This window comes from Oryx dammah, unplaced genomic scaffold (genome assembly GCF_014754425.2).
Source record: "Oryx dammah isolate SB20612 unplaced genomic scaffold, SCBI_Odam_1.1 HiC_scaffold_17, whole genome shotgun sequence".
NCBI classification, from domain to species: Eukaryota; Metazoa; Chordata; class Mammalia; order Artiodactyla; family Bovidae; genus Oryx; species Oryx dammah.
In genome coordinates this window covers 55473726-55490641 of record NW_024070201.1, presented here as the reverse complement: position 1 = coordinate 55490641, position 16916 = coordinate 55473726, and the positions used below count along the sequence as shown (strand labels likewise).

The following is a 16916-nucleotide window of genomic DNA, read 5'->3' as shown; positions in this document are numbered from 1 at the left end:
CTGATAGGTATTAAAACACTCCCTTAGAAAAGAGAAACAAATCCTCACTAAAGAGAATGACAGAACTCTGGGAAATTACATGAGAAGTTTAGACCAACTTCTCACCTACAAATAGGCAGTGGTGAAGCCATGATTAAGCTCTGTTTCCTTATTGGTCCTGTGGGCAGCTCTCGGGGCAGTAAGGCAATACAGATGGTCTGGGGTGTTTAGTCCTTAATTCTTTCCTGAACTTTTTGAAATGAAGTGTTTCAAAATATTTATATTTTTCCACTACAGTTTGTGACCTTATAAGTTTTACTCAATATTTATTTCACTTTCATGCTTGTCTCCACAAGATAAAATTTGGCTACCACCAAAATCCATCAATTTCTTTTTTTTTTAAATTTCTTTCTTACCATATTTATTTTACTCCTGATGTTACTGTTCCAGAAAAATGTATTATTATTCTTATTAGTCTAATCCTTGTTGCATGTGTTATTGCATCTTGCTTGTGCTAGAAAATAAAACATTCTTGGAAAGAAGAAAGAACTGAACTTCTGGGCTCTGATCTAGAAAGGAATCTTGATAGCTAAGGTTGAAATTTGTGTTTTCTTCTGCTTGACTTTCTAGTGAGTTGTTCATGAGGTTAATTTTCTAACTGAGGACTGATAAATGTCGATAATGCTAAAAAAGTATTTTTGATGTCTCGATCAAATGGAATTCCTTAACATCATAGCTTATATTCCCTTTCATTAACATTTCCTGAGAGACAAATGTGTGTGAGGCACCAAGCTAGTTCTAAAGAAAGGTGGTGGCCTGATCAGGCCACCATTCCTACCTGCAAAAAGTTCAATATGACAGTAGCAATGGCAATGAGATAAACTTATTGTCAAAGGTTGTCCTGGTTAGTAGTAACAGCAAGATAACTAGTTAATACATGAGGCTAATGGTAAACGCTTTAAAAAATATGATGTTGAATCCTCCTCCCCTATCCCATCTCTGTCACACACACACACACATTAGTTGTCCAACTCATTAGAGAAGGAACTCTCAGGTTATGTTTTTGTCTTTTTAGGGAAGACCATCTGAACTTCTCAGTGTTGTCATATATTTTATAGTTTCAAAAGACAATGACCAGCAAACATTACTACAGTCCTTCAAACAGTAGTGATATTTTACAACAGAATAGTTCATTTTTTTCCACATTATATGCATTATCCATAAAAATGGAATCTCTTACAGGAAACAGAAAAATGCCTAACTAGATGATATGAATATATGGGAGAGAGGAGACTTTTCAACTCTCTTTTCTGGATAAGCCATTCAGAATGCAAACCTGGCTCCTAGAAAGTGGAGTAAAGTACTTATTAGTATTTTGTTCTCTTCTAATGCCCAGGATTGAGAGTGAGGGGCTGGTAGAGCTGAGACTGGGAAAGGGGTTCTCTCCTCTAGAGTTGCAGAGGCTGCTAGAGCAAGGGAAAATGTAGTGTGAGTGGTGGTTAGAATAGAGGAAGAGAAAAATGAGTAGGCCAAGCAAGAAGGGCACAAAAGACCGAAAAGGAGCCCAAAACAGAGGAGGACTTGGGACAGGTTGTTTGTAGACAGGATTAAGGCAGAGAGATAGAAAAGTGAGGGAGGTGCGTGCCAGAAAGAAGGTGAAGCGTGAAGGTGGGAAAGCAATCCTAGCAAAGTGAGCAAAGAACCGTGGCTGTAGTCGTTCCCTTGTCAGCTTCTTTGGTGGATAAAATGGTTTGCATATATGTTGAGGTAGCTTGTGGTGGGGAGAAGGAGCTGTACGCAATTATACCATTGTAATTAAATGTGTATGTATTAATATCACACCTATTTATACACTGGTAGCCTGTGCAAGTTTGAGGAGCCCTGGCTTCCTTCTCTCCAGTTGGCGTATTAATAGCTGAATATCACCCCATCATCACCATGCTTTCAGAAGACCAGGAGAGCACCATCCTTTAGCTCTGTGCTACCTTTTAACTACTGTTGGCATATATTGCCTGTCTTGTTCCCTCATGTGTAATGCCCAAAGTCGAGGACTCCTTGATAGTTCCTTGGTTTTATGGGATATGTATTGTTCTATGTGCTTCCCTTGTGGCTCAGCTGGTAAAGAATTCGCCTGCAGTGTGGGAGACCTGGGTTCAATCCCTGGGTTGGAAAGATCTCCTGGAGAAGGGAAAAGCTACCACTCCAGTACTCTGGCCTGGAGAATTATATGGACTCTATAGTCCATGGGGTCACAAAGAGTCAGACACGACTGAGCGACTTTCACTTATTGTTCTGCATTATCTAGATGAAGTCAACTCAACTATTTACATTCATCCACATACAAGAACTGGAGAAGGAAATGTCAACCCACTCCAGTATTCTTGCCTGGGGGATCCCATGGACAGAGGAGGCGGGCAAGGCTACAGTCAGTCTGTGGGATCGTAACAGTTAGGCATGACTGAGAGACTAAACCACCAGCACCACATACAAGAATCACCAAAGATAATTCTGCATAAGTAGAAACCCAAATCTGGCTCAGAACAAAATGCTGGTGTGGTGTTTTGTACATGGCATTCAATTGTTGCATGGGTGTGTAGGACAATACCACCAACCAAGACATTCTCTTTCATTGATTATACTTATTTTCAGATTTACTCTATGGGATGCTTCCTTGAATGCTTTATTCTACCTTGACAGTGGCAGTGGAATGTAATTTACAATAACTATTTCCCATTGGGTTAAATTATGTCATAAAATTCATATAATTTCTTCAATAAAGAAAAGATCCAGAAAGCTATTTTTATTCCTTTGGGGTGGGGGTCAGGAACATGGGATGAGGTTTCTGACCTTAACTTGGTGAAAACTATGTTGCCCCAAGTCAAAGGTTTAAATCCTCCTGAAAATGTTATCTTTGTACATACTGCTCCACATGTGTATATATTTGACAAAACTGACAATGGGAGTTTCTTTACCAAATCTTATTCTTTTCTCCCAGGAAAGATTTCATCATTAAGGAAGGAAGGTTACTGAGCATTTCACACGGTTGCATGAAAAAATGTCATCTAGGTGATGCACGGTTAAAAAAATGACAAGTATCTGAGAAAATACACACGGGGAACATGATGTAAGCCTTACCCTCAAAGCTGGTGCCATTTGATTCAGGGGAATATAATTTTATAATTATGAAATCCTCTAACAATTATTGAATTCATCTACTGTTTTACAGTCCTTTTAAACCTAGTGAGAATTTATTCAATAAATATTTATTCCTTGCCTGCTATATCCTAAGACTACACAAAGTTCTGGAATCTACTGTTTTTATTTATCCAGCCAATCATATAAGAATAGAAATGACAGTCAGAACCCCAAATCAGATACTATAATTCTCAGTTTAGACCCATGCAATTCAAATTTTCTGAACTAGTAACCCTATTTGAAAGGAAAAGTACTAGGTGGGTATTAGTTTCCCAAGGCAAGCAAGTGTGAAGTAGCAAGCTATTATTGTTTTTGGCATGTGAGTAAGAGTAGAAACGAGGCTCCTTGAAAAATCTACCCAGAAAGCAAAGTTTACCTTGAACATTCCCCATTTTCCTTTCTCTGTCCCTGTCATACTTTTGGCAGTGCCTCGTCTCCATTATTTATTGCCTTCATTTATTCTTTCCATTCACTCACCAGCCAGTTATTTTTCAAACAAGAGTAAGGCCAGTAGAGAAATAAAGATATGAAAGGGAGAGACGCTGTATAAGGCAGCTACTGATTATGTTATAAAGTTAAGTCATGTCCAGGCATTACCACAGTACCAAGAGGAACATGACAAGTTCTGTTTAGTTACATAATTGTGAGAATTCAGAGGTTGTAAAGAACCCAAGCTCTATATCAACTGAGACCTGCCTTCTCTTGAACTGCCCTTCCTCTCAACCAGAGGCTTAAGACCTTTGATGCAAATGAGTATCACCTGCTGTGTTTTAAAATTCCTGCTACCCAGGCCAAATCAAGTCTTGTTTTTTTAAAAAAAAATCTCTGGAGATGGGACTCAGATGTTTGTTTTTTTTAAATTGTCTATTCCACTGTGCAGCCTAGGTTGAGAAACATTGTCCTAAATGTCTCTTCTTTTTAAAAATCTCATGTTACCCTAACTTAAATATAGAAAAGGCAAATAACTTTGGGGAAAACATTAGTTTTCTCATTCTGTTGACAACCCCCTCCAAAAGCAAATAAGCAAACAAAATCTAAGCTACAAGAACAATAGCAGCAACAGCAAAACTGTTTTCTGTAAGTTCTTGAAGTTGGGGATTAGAAATTACCAAAAATAAAAAACAACAACAAAGAAGAGATTTTGGTTATCTTTAGTGGAAGAAGTAAAGTAGAAAGAAAGGCATGTCCTGGAGTGTGGTATAGTTGGAGAGACTTAGGGAAGAAATGTGCTGAAGGTGAGATTTAGTAGGCAACCTATTTGGTCAGGGCGTCCCAGGTGGCGCTAGTGGTAAAAAACCTGCCTGCCAATGCAGGGGATATAATAGACGCAGGTTCAATCCCTAGGTTGGGAATATCCCCTGGAGGAGGGCGCAGCAACCCACTCCAATATTCTTGCCTGGAGAATTCCATGGACAGAGAAGCCTGGCAGTCTACAGTCTACAGGGGACTCGCATGGAGTCGGACACGACCTTGCATACACACAATTTAGTCAGATGCAAAGATCTTGGACAAAGGAAGTGGAATAGTAGTAGGAAGTCTGATTTGTTTGGACAACAAACCTTTAGTATTTATTCCAGTAAATTGCTCAATATGAGATCAGTGGCTGAGTTATTAAGACTTTGACAAACAAAACAAAACCCAAGCCGTAAATCAGGACCACGAATCTGACCCTTAGTGTGATGGATGGGGGAGGGAGTTAGGCAAGCGTAACAGAGCCCCCCAATTTGGCCACTGTAATGAAATTATGAAATGTGTTGGCATCAGTGCAAAAGTCTGGTGTCAGCCAGTAAAAATGAAGTAAAACAACATAGAAAAGATTGGTTTTGAAGTGGTCTGTTTACCTCCAGTGCCTGAAAGCATCTATTCCATGTTCTTCCTTCGTATTTTTATTGCTAGTGAGGTAGATTAGGAAGCCCAGTGCTTGAACAGACCCAGATTCTAGCTTTGGCTCCTTATTTACTATCTGTAGGACCTTGCAGGAATAGTTTAATTCTCTGGGCCCCAGCTTCCAAAAGGAACTCAGAGATAACATCTATTTCAAAAAGTTGTGAAAAATAAAGCACAAATAATACAGTCGAAGCTGTTAATAATTTCAAGACTCTTTCTCCTTTGTCTGTTTTAACTGCTGTTAACCTCTAAAGTGAAGTCACTCTGTTGTGTCTGACTCTTTGTGACCCAATGGACTGTAGCCTGCCAGGCTCTGCCATCCATGGGATTTTCCAGGTAAGAATACTGGAGTGCAATTCCAGGCAAGAATATTTCCTTCTCTAGGGGATGTTCCCAACCCAGGGATAGAACTTAGGTCTTTCACACTGCAGGCAGACTCTTTACCATCTGAATGCACCCGATCTCATCTGATCTCAGAAGCAGGGTCAGGCCTGGTTCAGTTCAGTTCAGTCACTCAGTCGTGTCCGACTGTTTGGGACCCCATGAATCGCAGCACACCAGGCCTCCCTGTCCATCACCAACTCCCAGAGTTCACCCAAACTCATGTCCATCGAGTCGGTGATGCCATCCAGCCATCCCATCCTCTGTCATCCCCTTCTCCTCCTGCCCCCAATCCCTCCCAGCATCAGAGTCTTTTCCAATGCCTGGTTAGTTATCTCTAAAGTCAGTTTCAATTCTTGCAGATGTAGAGTAGATAAAAATTTTGTACAACAAATTTGCTGATAGTAAAAGTAACTTCCAGGGGTGGGAATGGAGACTAGGTAATTCAAGCTTAAACGTGATAGTCTTCTGCCATGAATAAACATGTTCAAATCACTGGGGACTGAATATTTTTTAAACTTTTAAATTTGTTTTATTTTTGGCTGCTCTGGGTTTTCACTGCTGTTCACTTGTTTTTCTGTAGTTACAGTGAGCGGGGGCTCCTGTTTGTTGTGATGCGTGAGTTTCTCACAGGGGTTTCTTCTCCTGTTGTGGAGCACGGGCCCTAGGGCACACAGGCTTCAGCAGATGAGGCACGCGGCTCCATAGTTTCAGTTCCTGGGTTCTAGAGTGCAGGCTCAGTAGTTGTGGCACGTGGGCTAAGTTACTTCATGGCATGTGGGATCTTCCCGGGCCAGGGATCAAAAAAAGCGTCCCCTGCATTGGCAGGCAGATTCTCATCCCCGTACCACCAGAGAAGTCTGACTGGAGATTTTTGAACTTCTGATTACCTGCAGATGAGGTCTTGCCCTCAGTTAGCTGACCTAGGGCAAAGTCAAAGACTGGCAAGGCCTTGCAGGTCTGAGGCAGGAGTGGGGACAGAATGTGTAAAACTGGAGTGTAAGAATGTGCTCACTTCAGGATTCAGCCTTGTATATATATATATATATATATCCTGCAGGTTCTTGGCAAGCAGGGGGTTAAGCTCAGTTGTTGCTATATTTGATTTTTCAAGAAAAGTCAGACCCATATTTAATGTAAACTCTCCCAGTTTTTGATGGGAGATGACTAATTTCATTTTCTTTCAACATTATGTGGGCCAAACAAAACACATCTGAATACTGCCTGTGTGCTACCAGCCTGCGACCTTTGCCTTTTGAAGGTCCTTTTCACTTTTAGTGCCCTCTACTCTGAGCACTGGAATAAGTGTATTCATCTCAAATGACAGGCTTACCCTAATGAATGCCCCCATTTCCAGATAAGTGTTTCCCGTTTTTAGTGTTTTATTATCCATAATTAATGTTACCTTCCAGGCAGTTCTTATGCAAACGGCCTTTTGTTCCAAAGTTAAAATCAATTGTAATATTTCCTGTTACTTGCTAAAGTGTATAGACTTAATTTTCTGCTCCTTAGTTTTATCTAACACATCTGCTGGCTGGTTTCACTTCAGGGCCCAGCTTAATTTTGCACCAACTTTTGTGAGGTAAAACTTAATCAACTTTCACTTTTGTAAAGCTGAATATTTTTAAAACATGTTGCAAAAATAGTCTTCTAGCTCACGTGTTATGGACTGAATAATGTCCTCCTCAAATTCATATGATGAAGTGCTAACCTTCAATGTGACTATATTTGGAGTAAGAGCCTTTAAGTAGGTGATTAAGGTTAAATGAAATGTATATATATATATATATTTTTGGACCAGGGATTGAGTCCAGGCCCTCTGAAGTGAGAACGTGAAGTCCTAATCACTGGACTGACAGGGAACTCCAGGTTAAATGAAATCTCAAGGGTGGAGCCCTAGTCCAATAGGACTAATGTCCTTATAAAGGAAGAGATACCAAGAGTGCAGATATCTAGAGGAAAGGCCATATGAAGATACAGTGAGAAAGTGGCCAACCGCAAGTCAGGAGGAGAGCGTTCACCAAGAATCACACCTGCCAATGTAAGTGTGTGCTCAGCCACTCAGTTGTGTCTGACTCTTTGTGACCCTGTGGAGTGTAGCCCATTAGGCTCCTCTGTCCATGGGATTTCCCAGGCAAGAATACTGGAGTGGGTTGCCATTTCCTCCTCCAGGGGACCTTCCCAACCCAGGGATCAAACCCAAATCTCCTGCAACTCCTACACTGGAGGTAGACTTTTTACCATTGCATCACCTGGGAAGCCCATAGCCGCCACGACCTTGATCTTGGACTTCAGCCTTCAGAACTGGGAGGAAATAAACTTCAGCTGTTGAAGCCACCCAATCTGTGATATTCTGTTGTGGTGGCCTTAGCAAAAGAATCCTCCACCTTTAACTATCCTATCTTTGGTGTCTGATGTCGTTCCAGTCATGCTCAGGGAAATCCCACTTTTTAGACTCTCATTTTACTTCCTGTTCAAAACAGTGTAGACACTTTTATATCATCAACCAAAAGAGTCCCCTGCCTGAGAAATATATCTAACTCTCTCTGTCATGGCAATACCAACTATTTGGTAACTCACCCGTAAAATGTGAGATAAAGGAAACCAATCCTTTTCCCGAGTTTTAAAACTTCTCCTCGTTTGTCAGCTGCTCCTGTGAGTCGCACGATGCCAACCTTCTTGAGGCTGGAGAGCCACCTGTATGCATGCTCATCATCTTTTAAAACATCTTCAAAATCCAGAGTAGGCAGCTGGAACTCTGAGCCCCAGTACTGACACTCTGTGAATTATGAAAAAGGAGAAACCAGTGTTAAAAACACTGTTTTTAACATACAATGAGAACTTCAGAGAAGGAACTAGTTCATTGAAGTTGACCTTTGATCTATCATGGAACGGACTAAAGTTCAATCATATTAGAAATACCCAAATTACCAGCTCTTCTTCCTTGGAGCCAGGCCAGTGTACTCAGGCTTTCTGCCTGCCACTGTGCAAGACCCATGACTGGTATTCATCATAGCACTTTGTCAAGAGAATGTTTAGCTTGTGGATGGTTCTTGATACATATGTCCTTAGGGCTTCTCTGTCTGGACATTGCTTAGAAATAGCCTTGAAATACTGTGCATTTTTAACAGCCAAGTTAAATTACTCAATTCCAAATAGAGAGAAAATGAGAATGATGTGTTAGAACAGCCCATGCCTATCTCTGGAGGTTGGGGAAAGGGGTGTTTGCCATGGTAGGAACTGCCCTTCCTTTCTCTTATTTCAACTGATAAGAAGCTTTTTCTGGGGTCAACTTGTTCATGGGAGTCAGCAAAAACTGTCCATGGGGAGGAAAAGATGGGCCATGTTGTTTTTCCAGAGCAGGCTGGCTAAAGTGGTAATAATGAGATTAGAATGACTCGGAATATAATCATAATTTTTTTGGGGGGTGGAGGGTGTAAAACACATTATTGGTCTTTCTTGATTCGATTAGCTACTCAATAATTTTTTGTTGGTTTGTTTTTTCAATAAGCCTGATGGTGGTGTTTGGTGGTAGTGGTTTAGTTGCTAAGTTGTATCTAACTCTGTAACCCCATGGACTATAGCCCACCAAGCTCTTCTGTCCATGGGATTTCTCAGGCAAGAATACTAGAGTAGGTTGCCATTTCCTTCTCAAAGGGATCTTCCTGACCCAGGGACTGAACCTGGGTCTCCTGCTTTGCGGGGGGATTCTTTACCGACTTAGCCACCAGGGAAGCCCTCAATAAGCCTAATATTTTACTGTATTGAGAGACATTGTGATAGGCAGGAAGTCTTTAGGAACTTGTGGCTTATGGAAGACTTGGACGTGGACGCTGACCATTAAAACACAATATGTTGTAAAGCAAATATAACAAAAATTGATAAAAAATAAATAAAAGCAGTAAAATAGTGAAGATAAGCCACCTGCAACAGTATGGATTAGACAGACTCATAGGTGACAAACTAAACAAAATCACACAATTTGTTGGATGCTATAGTTGAAGTACATTCAAGATACTGTGGAGATGACAGATCTTCTGATCCCTTATTAATGCTCCTTCTATGATGCCAGTGATTCTTTTAAACACGTGAAGTTCCCCATGTCTGTCCCTCATGCCTCAGGTATTTCTGCTAAAATCAAACAAAGCTGGTTTTTATGGGCCCAGCATGCTTGAGCTGTACCACTCTGCTCTCTAACAAGAGTTGGATTTATATGAAAGAGCTTCTATTCAAAGAGGAGATCTGCTTGACTTTTGAATATTGGATTTTATGGTTTTTTGCTTTGCCACTCCTATTTGCCCTTTGCATTTACAGTCTCCAGATTGTAGTATTTGATACCCATCATAAAGGTCTGTGAAAAGAAGGTGATAAATGTCATAAATACTGCTTATTGGCTACCTAGATAGAAAAGTCATTTGGCTTCCCATAATGGGAAAAATTTCCTGGGCAAAATATCAGTGTTAAAGACAAAAATGATAAATCACTATCACCTCTTTCCAAACCTTACACCTAAGTGGACTACATCTAGAATCTTAAAAAATATTGAAAACAACTTTAAGCTTATTGAGCTCCAAATGAAAACTGTAAGTCCATAGAGTATTAGAGGTAGATGAGATTTTCATATTGGCTTTAGGGTATCCCATCACTATGGGTTCTTATTATTGGATAGAAAGATCATCCAAACTATGGCTGAGGAGTTCTCAGATCTTGGGCACTGTAATAATCTGGCTAAGAGCAAATTTTTCATTCCTGTATAGACGGCTAGATGGATTAGCTGTGGTCTACATGGTCATCTACAGCAATGTGTGATGTCTTTATTACAAAGGGTTAAGTGATTTATTGATGAGCCTTGTTGTAATATTTAAAACAAAAATCTCATGTCCTATTGAGAGAAAACCAGCCTGGAGAGATAGTAAGGTCCAGACTGCAGCATTGTCAAGCAGAACTTTCTGAGATGCTGGAACTATTTTCTATCTGTACCATCCAGTACTGTAGCTGCTAACAATATGTGGATATTGAGAGCTGGCATATGGATAGTGGAACCTAGAGACTGAGTTTTTATTTAATTTAAACTGACTTAAACTTTGATTTGGGCTTCCTAGGTGGCACAGTGGTAAAGTATCCACCTGCCAGTGCAGGAGACACAAAGGACATGGGTCTGGTGCCTGGGTTGGGAAGATCTCCTAGAGTAGGAAATCTCAACCCACTCCAGTATTCTTGCCTGGAAAATTCTATGGACAGAGGAGACTGGTGGGCTACAGTCCATGGGCTAGCAGAGAGTCGGACACAACTGAGCACACACAAAAAACCTTTAATTTAAATAGCCACATGTAATTGATACTATATGAAATAGCACATGAATAGAATAAAGGACATAGAGCGAAAGAGACTTGAGTCATCATATTGCCTCTTACCAGCTTGTTTCTTTGTCTTTCCTCTGATCTTCCATCTCTTAATTTATAAAATAACCACACTAATATTTGCCTTGAAGGTCATATGTTAACTATGCAATGAGTTTATGCATGGAGTCTGGAATAGTGAATAGTGCATAGCAAACTAAGAAAATACATAATATAACAATTGATATTTGCTGAATACTTTCTAGAGTTAGCTGCAGTCCAAGGTGCTCTCCATGCATTATTTTTTGAAAATCCATAATAAATATACATCATACGGTTTATAGGAATGCTATAATGGTTTTAGTATTCCCATGCTACAGAGAAGGGAACAGAGAGCTGAGTCTCGCAGCTAATGATTTGCAGAGTTAGTTAAGCAAATTCAGGTGACTAATTCCAAAGTCTGTAATTTTAGCAAATACACAGAAAATAAACATTTGATGCCTTGAAATACTGTTGTCACATGTATTTTTAAGTCCTATGTCTGAATGTTCACAGCTTACTCTATCCTTTACACGGAAAATCTACTTTTTGGATGAAAAGTAAAGCAGGGCAAGTTACAATTAGAAACACTTCATCTGGACATGTTCAAGCATGAGTGTTTAAAGATAAACCTTGGCTCCCAGTCAGGACTTTCAATGCAGAAAAAACTTTACAACTAGGTTTCATGGCACAACTCTACAACAGCATTGCTATTCACTGCTTTTGTGAAATGAACCAAGGCTTAAAAATCAGCTAGCTTCTTTTTAAAAAATATATGCCAGTATAAGTCAGTGATCCATGCCAGTGGTTTTACTTAAGACCATTATCACTTTCCAGAGAGTTTGGTGACTATGTAACAAGGAAATATAATAAATAGAGATGGAAAAAACACTTTCACAAGATGTAAATGTTTTAAAAACTTTTGTATTTTGAAAACTTTGTGGATTCAAGAAGGACTGCTTAGGGTACACACTATATACATTGAAATATATTGATAGCATATTTTAATGAATTTTTGTTTCTACATGAGTCATTTTCCTGTTATAGAGTAACACACACATGCTGTCAAACACACATGGACATACAAACGCAATAGCCAATATTCTTATCTAACTCATAGAAAATGAATTATATTCTTTCAATAAATATGTTACTCTTTACATGTGGAAAGCTAACCATATTCACATAAAAACTAAAGATAAAGCAAGGCTGTTAATATAAGCATCAATCTGTACTATAAATAATTTCACATTCATAGGATTTTACTATCAGGGGTTGGTCACAGTACCTTTCAAGTTCTACAGAGTTTATAGTTCTCCAACTATAGCTCCTATTTTGGTGGGCCTAGGCAGCCACTTTGCAAAAATCAGTGACCAAGGGCCACAGCCCATCATAGAATCTGTGTCCTAATATGAGCCACTGATAGACTCGGTAATGGCAAGTGTAATTTTCAGGGACAGCACTGTGACTAACCAGTTTCCAAATTCATCATAACATCCTCAATATAAAATACTCTAGTTTTCCAGGAGAAATAAACTTCATCTTAATAAATCCAACCAATAGGATCATTCTATGATCTATGTGTAGACCTGATGATATCTGAACAGAAACTCTGACGCTGAAAAGTTAATTTAGAAACATTTTCCCAATCTCCCCCAACCACAAAAACCCACCACCGGGGACCATATGAAAACACATTGGCCTAGAAGAAATCATTTGTCAGGCGAATACATTGAAAGCAAACTTAAATTTCACACTTGGGTCTGGATACATAAACAGTGTGGAAAATGACGGAATTTTTAAGGCATGAACCACGCTTTCTAATTTAACTTATGGCCTTACTAATAAATACTTCCTTGAACATGTGCTTCACACATCATAAAATTTATGCACAGGCTACATGCTGGCTTTCAAGGAACCATTTGTATAAGGCTTGCTTTTCAGGGTTAAACCTCACATTCCTGAATCCTGACTTGTTTTTCAAAAAAGAAAAAGACACAAAGAAGCTCTTCAGTTGAAGATTCATGAATGCAGTGTGCAGGGTTACAGTGTGTTATTTTATGAATTTAGGACCTTCTGTTCACCTGTATAGAACTGTGCCTGAAACAACTGTCTGAAACAGCTCATCTCATGTGCTAAGGATCAGCTGATGGCTTACTATCTTTTCCTGTAGATATCTTGCAGGGCCTCAGCCATAAACCAAATCTGACCCCCAGGAGGGGAAAGGCCCCTGAGTGGAAATAGGGCTTTAATTCTCTTTTCTGCACCAAGGACTTGCTGCCCTTTTTGGAAAGGGCATCCTTGTCTCTTGTCTAGTAACTCAACCTGCCTTTCAAGATCTTGGTCATTTGTCCCCTTTTAGATTGAAATCTTCCAGAAGCTGACCCTAAGATGAGGATTTGAATGCAAGCAACTTACTAAGGTGAGAGTTGGACCATGAAGTGCCAAAGAACTAATGCTTTTGAACTGTGGTGTTGGAGAAGATTCTTGAGAGTCTCTTGGACAGCAAGGAGATCAAGCCAGTCAATCCTAAAGGAAATCAGTCCTGAATATTCATTGGAAGGACTGATGCTGAAGCTCCAATACTTTGGCCACCTGATGCAAAGAGCTGACTCATTAGAAAAGACCCTGATGCTGGGAAAAATTGAGGGCTAGAGGAAAAGGGGCAACAGAGGATGAGATGGTTGGATGGCATCATGAACTCAATGGACATGAGTTTGAGCAACCTCTGGGAGATGGTGAAGGATAGAGAAGCCTGGCATTCTTCAATACATGGGGTTGCAAACAGTCAGACATGACTGAGCAAATAAACAATTTACTAAGGAGGCACCAATAGGAGGTGGGGAAGTAAGACAGGGAAGCAGGCCTCTGGATGGGTTTTTGAAAAAAAACTTTTTATTTTATATTTGAGTATAGCCAAATAACAGTTTTGTGATAGTTTCAGGTGAACAGATTAGGGTTTTGCAGCCAGGACTCAGCACTGCTGGACTTCATGGCAATGCTGTAAACTATACTTCAGATTCAGAGTTATCCTACCCAGAGCCAAGGAAGCTGAGATGCACAGGCTATCGACACCCACCGCTTATTGGTTGAGAGCTGTTTCTGGGGATTCATTCCTGGGTCTCCTGGCCTTCCCTGTGTGTTGGCCAAATAGGCTCCCTTAGGCAAGAGGACCCTCCAGAAGCATGGCAGGCTTGGGATAGGAAGCTGTTGGCATGTATGAGAAGAGCGCTGAGGAGCACTGATGCGGCCGTGACAGCCTCTGCGATGCCCTCCTTTGGGATCGGCAAGACTGGGCTAGGATGGCTGTCTTCTGTGGTGCCTAGCACCATACACACCTCAGTCCCAGTGCTCACCACACTGTGCTGAAAGGATCTTTCATTTACTCTGTATGTGTTTGTTGAAAGCCTTGGCTATGTGAAAGAGAACGTGTTAGTGAATAAAAATAAATGTAATCGCTGCCCTTGGGAGGGAAAAGGTGAATAAATAAGGAAGCAAAGCAATAAATACATAAAACTAAACATTGTAGCAAGTGCTATGAGCATAACAAATAGGGTATATTGACAAAAAATCATTGGAAGTGGGATGGAGACCCTATTTAGACATGGCAGATAAGAAAGGTCTAACTGAAAAGATGCTATTTAAGCTGCATCCTGAGGGGTGAGAGAAGTCAGTCATGCAAAGGGCAGAGAAAGTGTCCAAATAGGAAAGACAATAGGAAGAGGGGTGATCTCTTAGCTTATTGGAGGAACTCAAAGTCACTGAGGCTAGGATGCACTAGACAGACGTGGGTGTCACAGATGAAGTATAAAAGTAAGCAAGGGTGGGTTAGGTGGGTCCTCATCTTTCTCTCTCTCAGTAGACTGCAAGGTCCTTGCAAACTTTAGGGATCCTGTCATTTATCTTTATTTCCTCCTGGCTGTTGCCCCTAACTCTTTCTCCTCCTGGTACACAGCGCAGGGCTGGCATTCAATAGATTTTCAGAAAACTACTATGTTCTGTATCCTAAATAAAATATTTGCTTATTTCCTAATGATGAATGGAAATTGGCAGCAACCCAAAAGAAGACGGTACTGAGCACCGTTTAGCATTTTAAAAGATAGAGAAATCCATAAAACCTTTCCTGTAGGTGATAATCTCACCAAACTTGAAAAGTCTCCTTAAGAATGTATAAACAAGTTTATAAGTTGCTTGAAAGAAGAGAAATTCATTTTTGTTTTGGATTATTAGGTACCTGGTATATTATATACGTTCAGCCCTATGCCAGGAGAAGGCAATGGCACCCCACTTCAGTACTCTTGCCTGGAAAATCCCATGGACAGAGGGGCCTTGTAGGCTGCAGTCCATGGGGTCGCTAGGAGCTGGACACGACTGAGCGGCTTTATTTTCAATTTTCACTTTCATGCATTGGAGAAGGAAATGGCAACCCACTCCAGTGTTCTTGCCTGGAGAGTCCCAGGGACGGGGGAGCCTGGTGGGCTGCCATCTATGGGGTGGCACAGAGTCGGACATGACTGAAGCGACTTAGCAGCACAGCAGCAGCAACCCTATGACAAGAGTGACCATCCAGTTGGAAAAAACAAAAACACTGGAAATTATGAAAGAGCACTAAAGGACAGTGTAAAAAACATTTACAAAAACAGAAGCTAACACACTTACTAGGTACTTTTAAGCACTTTACATGGAGTGACGCATGTAATCCTTACAACAACCCCATAATAGGGGTTCTAGTACTGTTCCCATTTTACAGACGAGACAGGGCATCAGTATCTTAGGTAAGTGAAGCAACACCACACAGCTGATGGTAAGTCAGAGCTGGGATACTACATGAAGAACTGAACTCCGGATATTCAGAAAAAACTTGTTGAAGGATAACAAGCACTGAAGGATATCAAGAAGGAAGATTATTAGCTCAGACTTCCTTTGAGTTGGCAGTGGAAACCTAAAATTCAATTTTACCCTCTGCCATTATTTTAAGTATCCCCTGTGACGTCCTTGAAAAGGTTGTAGAACACCCTCTTGATGGCTTTTCATTGCACAGCACACATCTCCCTATGGAGCAACCTACTCTGCTTCTAGTCGGCTCCAAATGACACAGTCTTCTTCCTTACACGGAGTCATGTCTGCCTCTATCACCTTCTTTGAGGCGCTAACTCAGTGCTCCAGAATCACACAGAATATGGAAGTCTTGGAGAAGGTATAAAGACAGTTACTGAACGGAGTTTTTCTTTCCAAGGCTAAATAAATAGCCCCTTTCTCACCCATATTTTTCACATTTTATGGCTCCCAAGCTCCATATGGCTCCCTACCATCCTCTCTGCTTTCAAGTTGATGCTTTCAAGTTTGCTGATGCTCTATACCAGCCTGGGTGTCTCAAATCAGACATACTCCTACAGGTGTACTCTGGCTATACCTACACATTTTGGGCTCGCTACTACATTTTTATTCATGCAGCCTAAATCTAATGAACCTTGTTTTGGCAGTCTCAAGTCTGTTGACTCAGCTTAAAACTCTTCAGTCAGCCAAAACATGTAAGAATTGCCCCTCAGCCAAGTCCTCATTTCCGGAGCTAGTTCACTGAGAATGTACTAAGTACTTAAGTAGAAATGAGATGCAGGTCCAATTTGATAGGGACTTTGTGTCAAAGGTTTGAGGGCGACAGATCTGGATTCGAGGTGGAATTCTGACACTTTCTGTCTGCGTGACCTTCAGAAAGGGATATATTCTCTCAGTTCAATTTCTTTACTGAAAATACAGGGTGGAAATAATCTGCTGGATTGTGGGGAAATTTAAATGAGATGCTGTCTTGAAAGAACTTGACATAGTGCACCTAACTGCACTTGAACCAGAGCAGTTGAATGTGGCTGGACGAAAACATACCATGATGATGGATTTTATTGCGTACTTAATCTATAGTTAACTCTATCTCATACTCCCCTAGCTGACTGTTTATCATGTTCTCTATCCTCAGTCTTCCCACACTTCCTCCTTCTACTCATGCTTAGCTGACAGCTTTGCTTCCTGTTTCAGTAAAAATTAGAAGGACTCAGAAGAGACTTCCATTCACCCCCATCACCACATCGAACACCCTGCCTG

General features: G+C 40.6%; 1 protein-coding gene across 4 annotated transcripts in view; it reads right to left on the bottom strand.

Annotated features, from left to right (window-relative positions):
- Positions 1–16916, bottom strand: part of BBOX1 (gamma-butyrobetaine hydroxylase 1) — a 69657-nt gene that overhangs the window by 30115 nt on the left and 22626 nt on the right. For all 4 annotated transcript variants that reach the window (XM_040258902.1, XM_040258899.1, XM_040258900.1 and 1 more), the window contains one exon: positions 8023–8221. In XM_040258902.1, coding sequence (XP_040114836.1) covers positions 8023–8221 — 199 coding nt within the window. The remainder of the gene's footprint in view (positions 1–8022; positions 8222–16916) is intronic.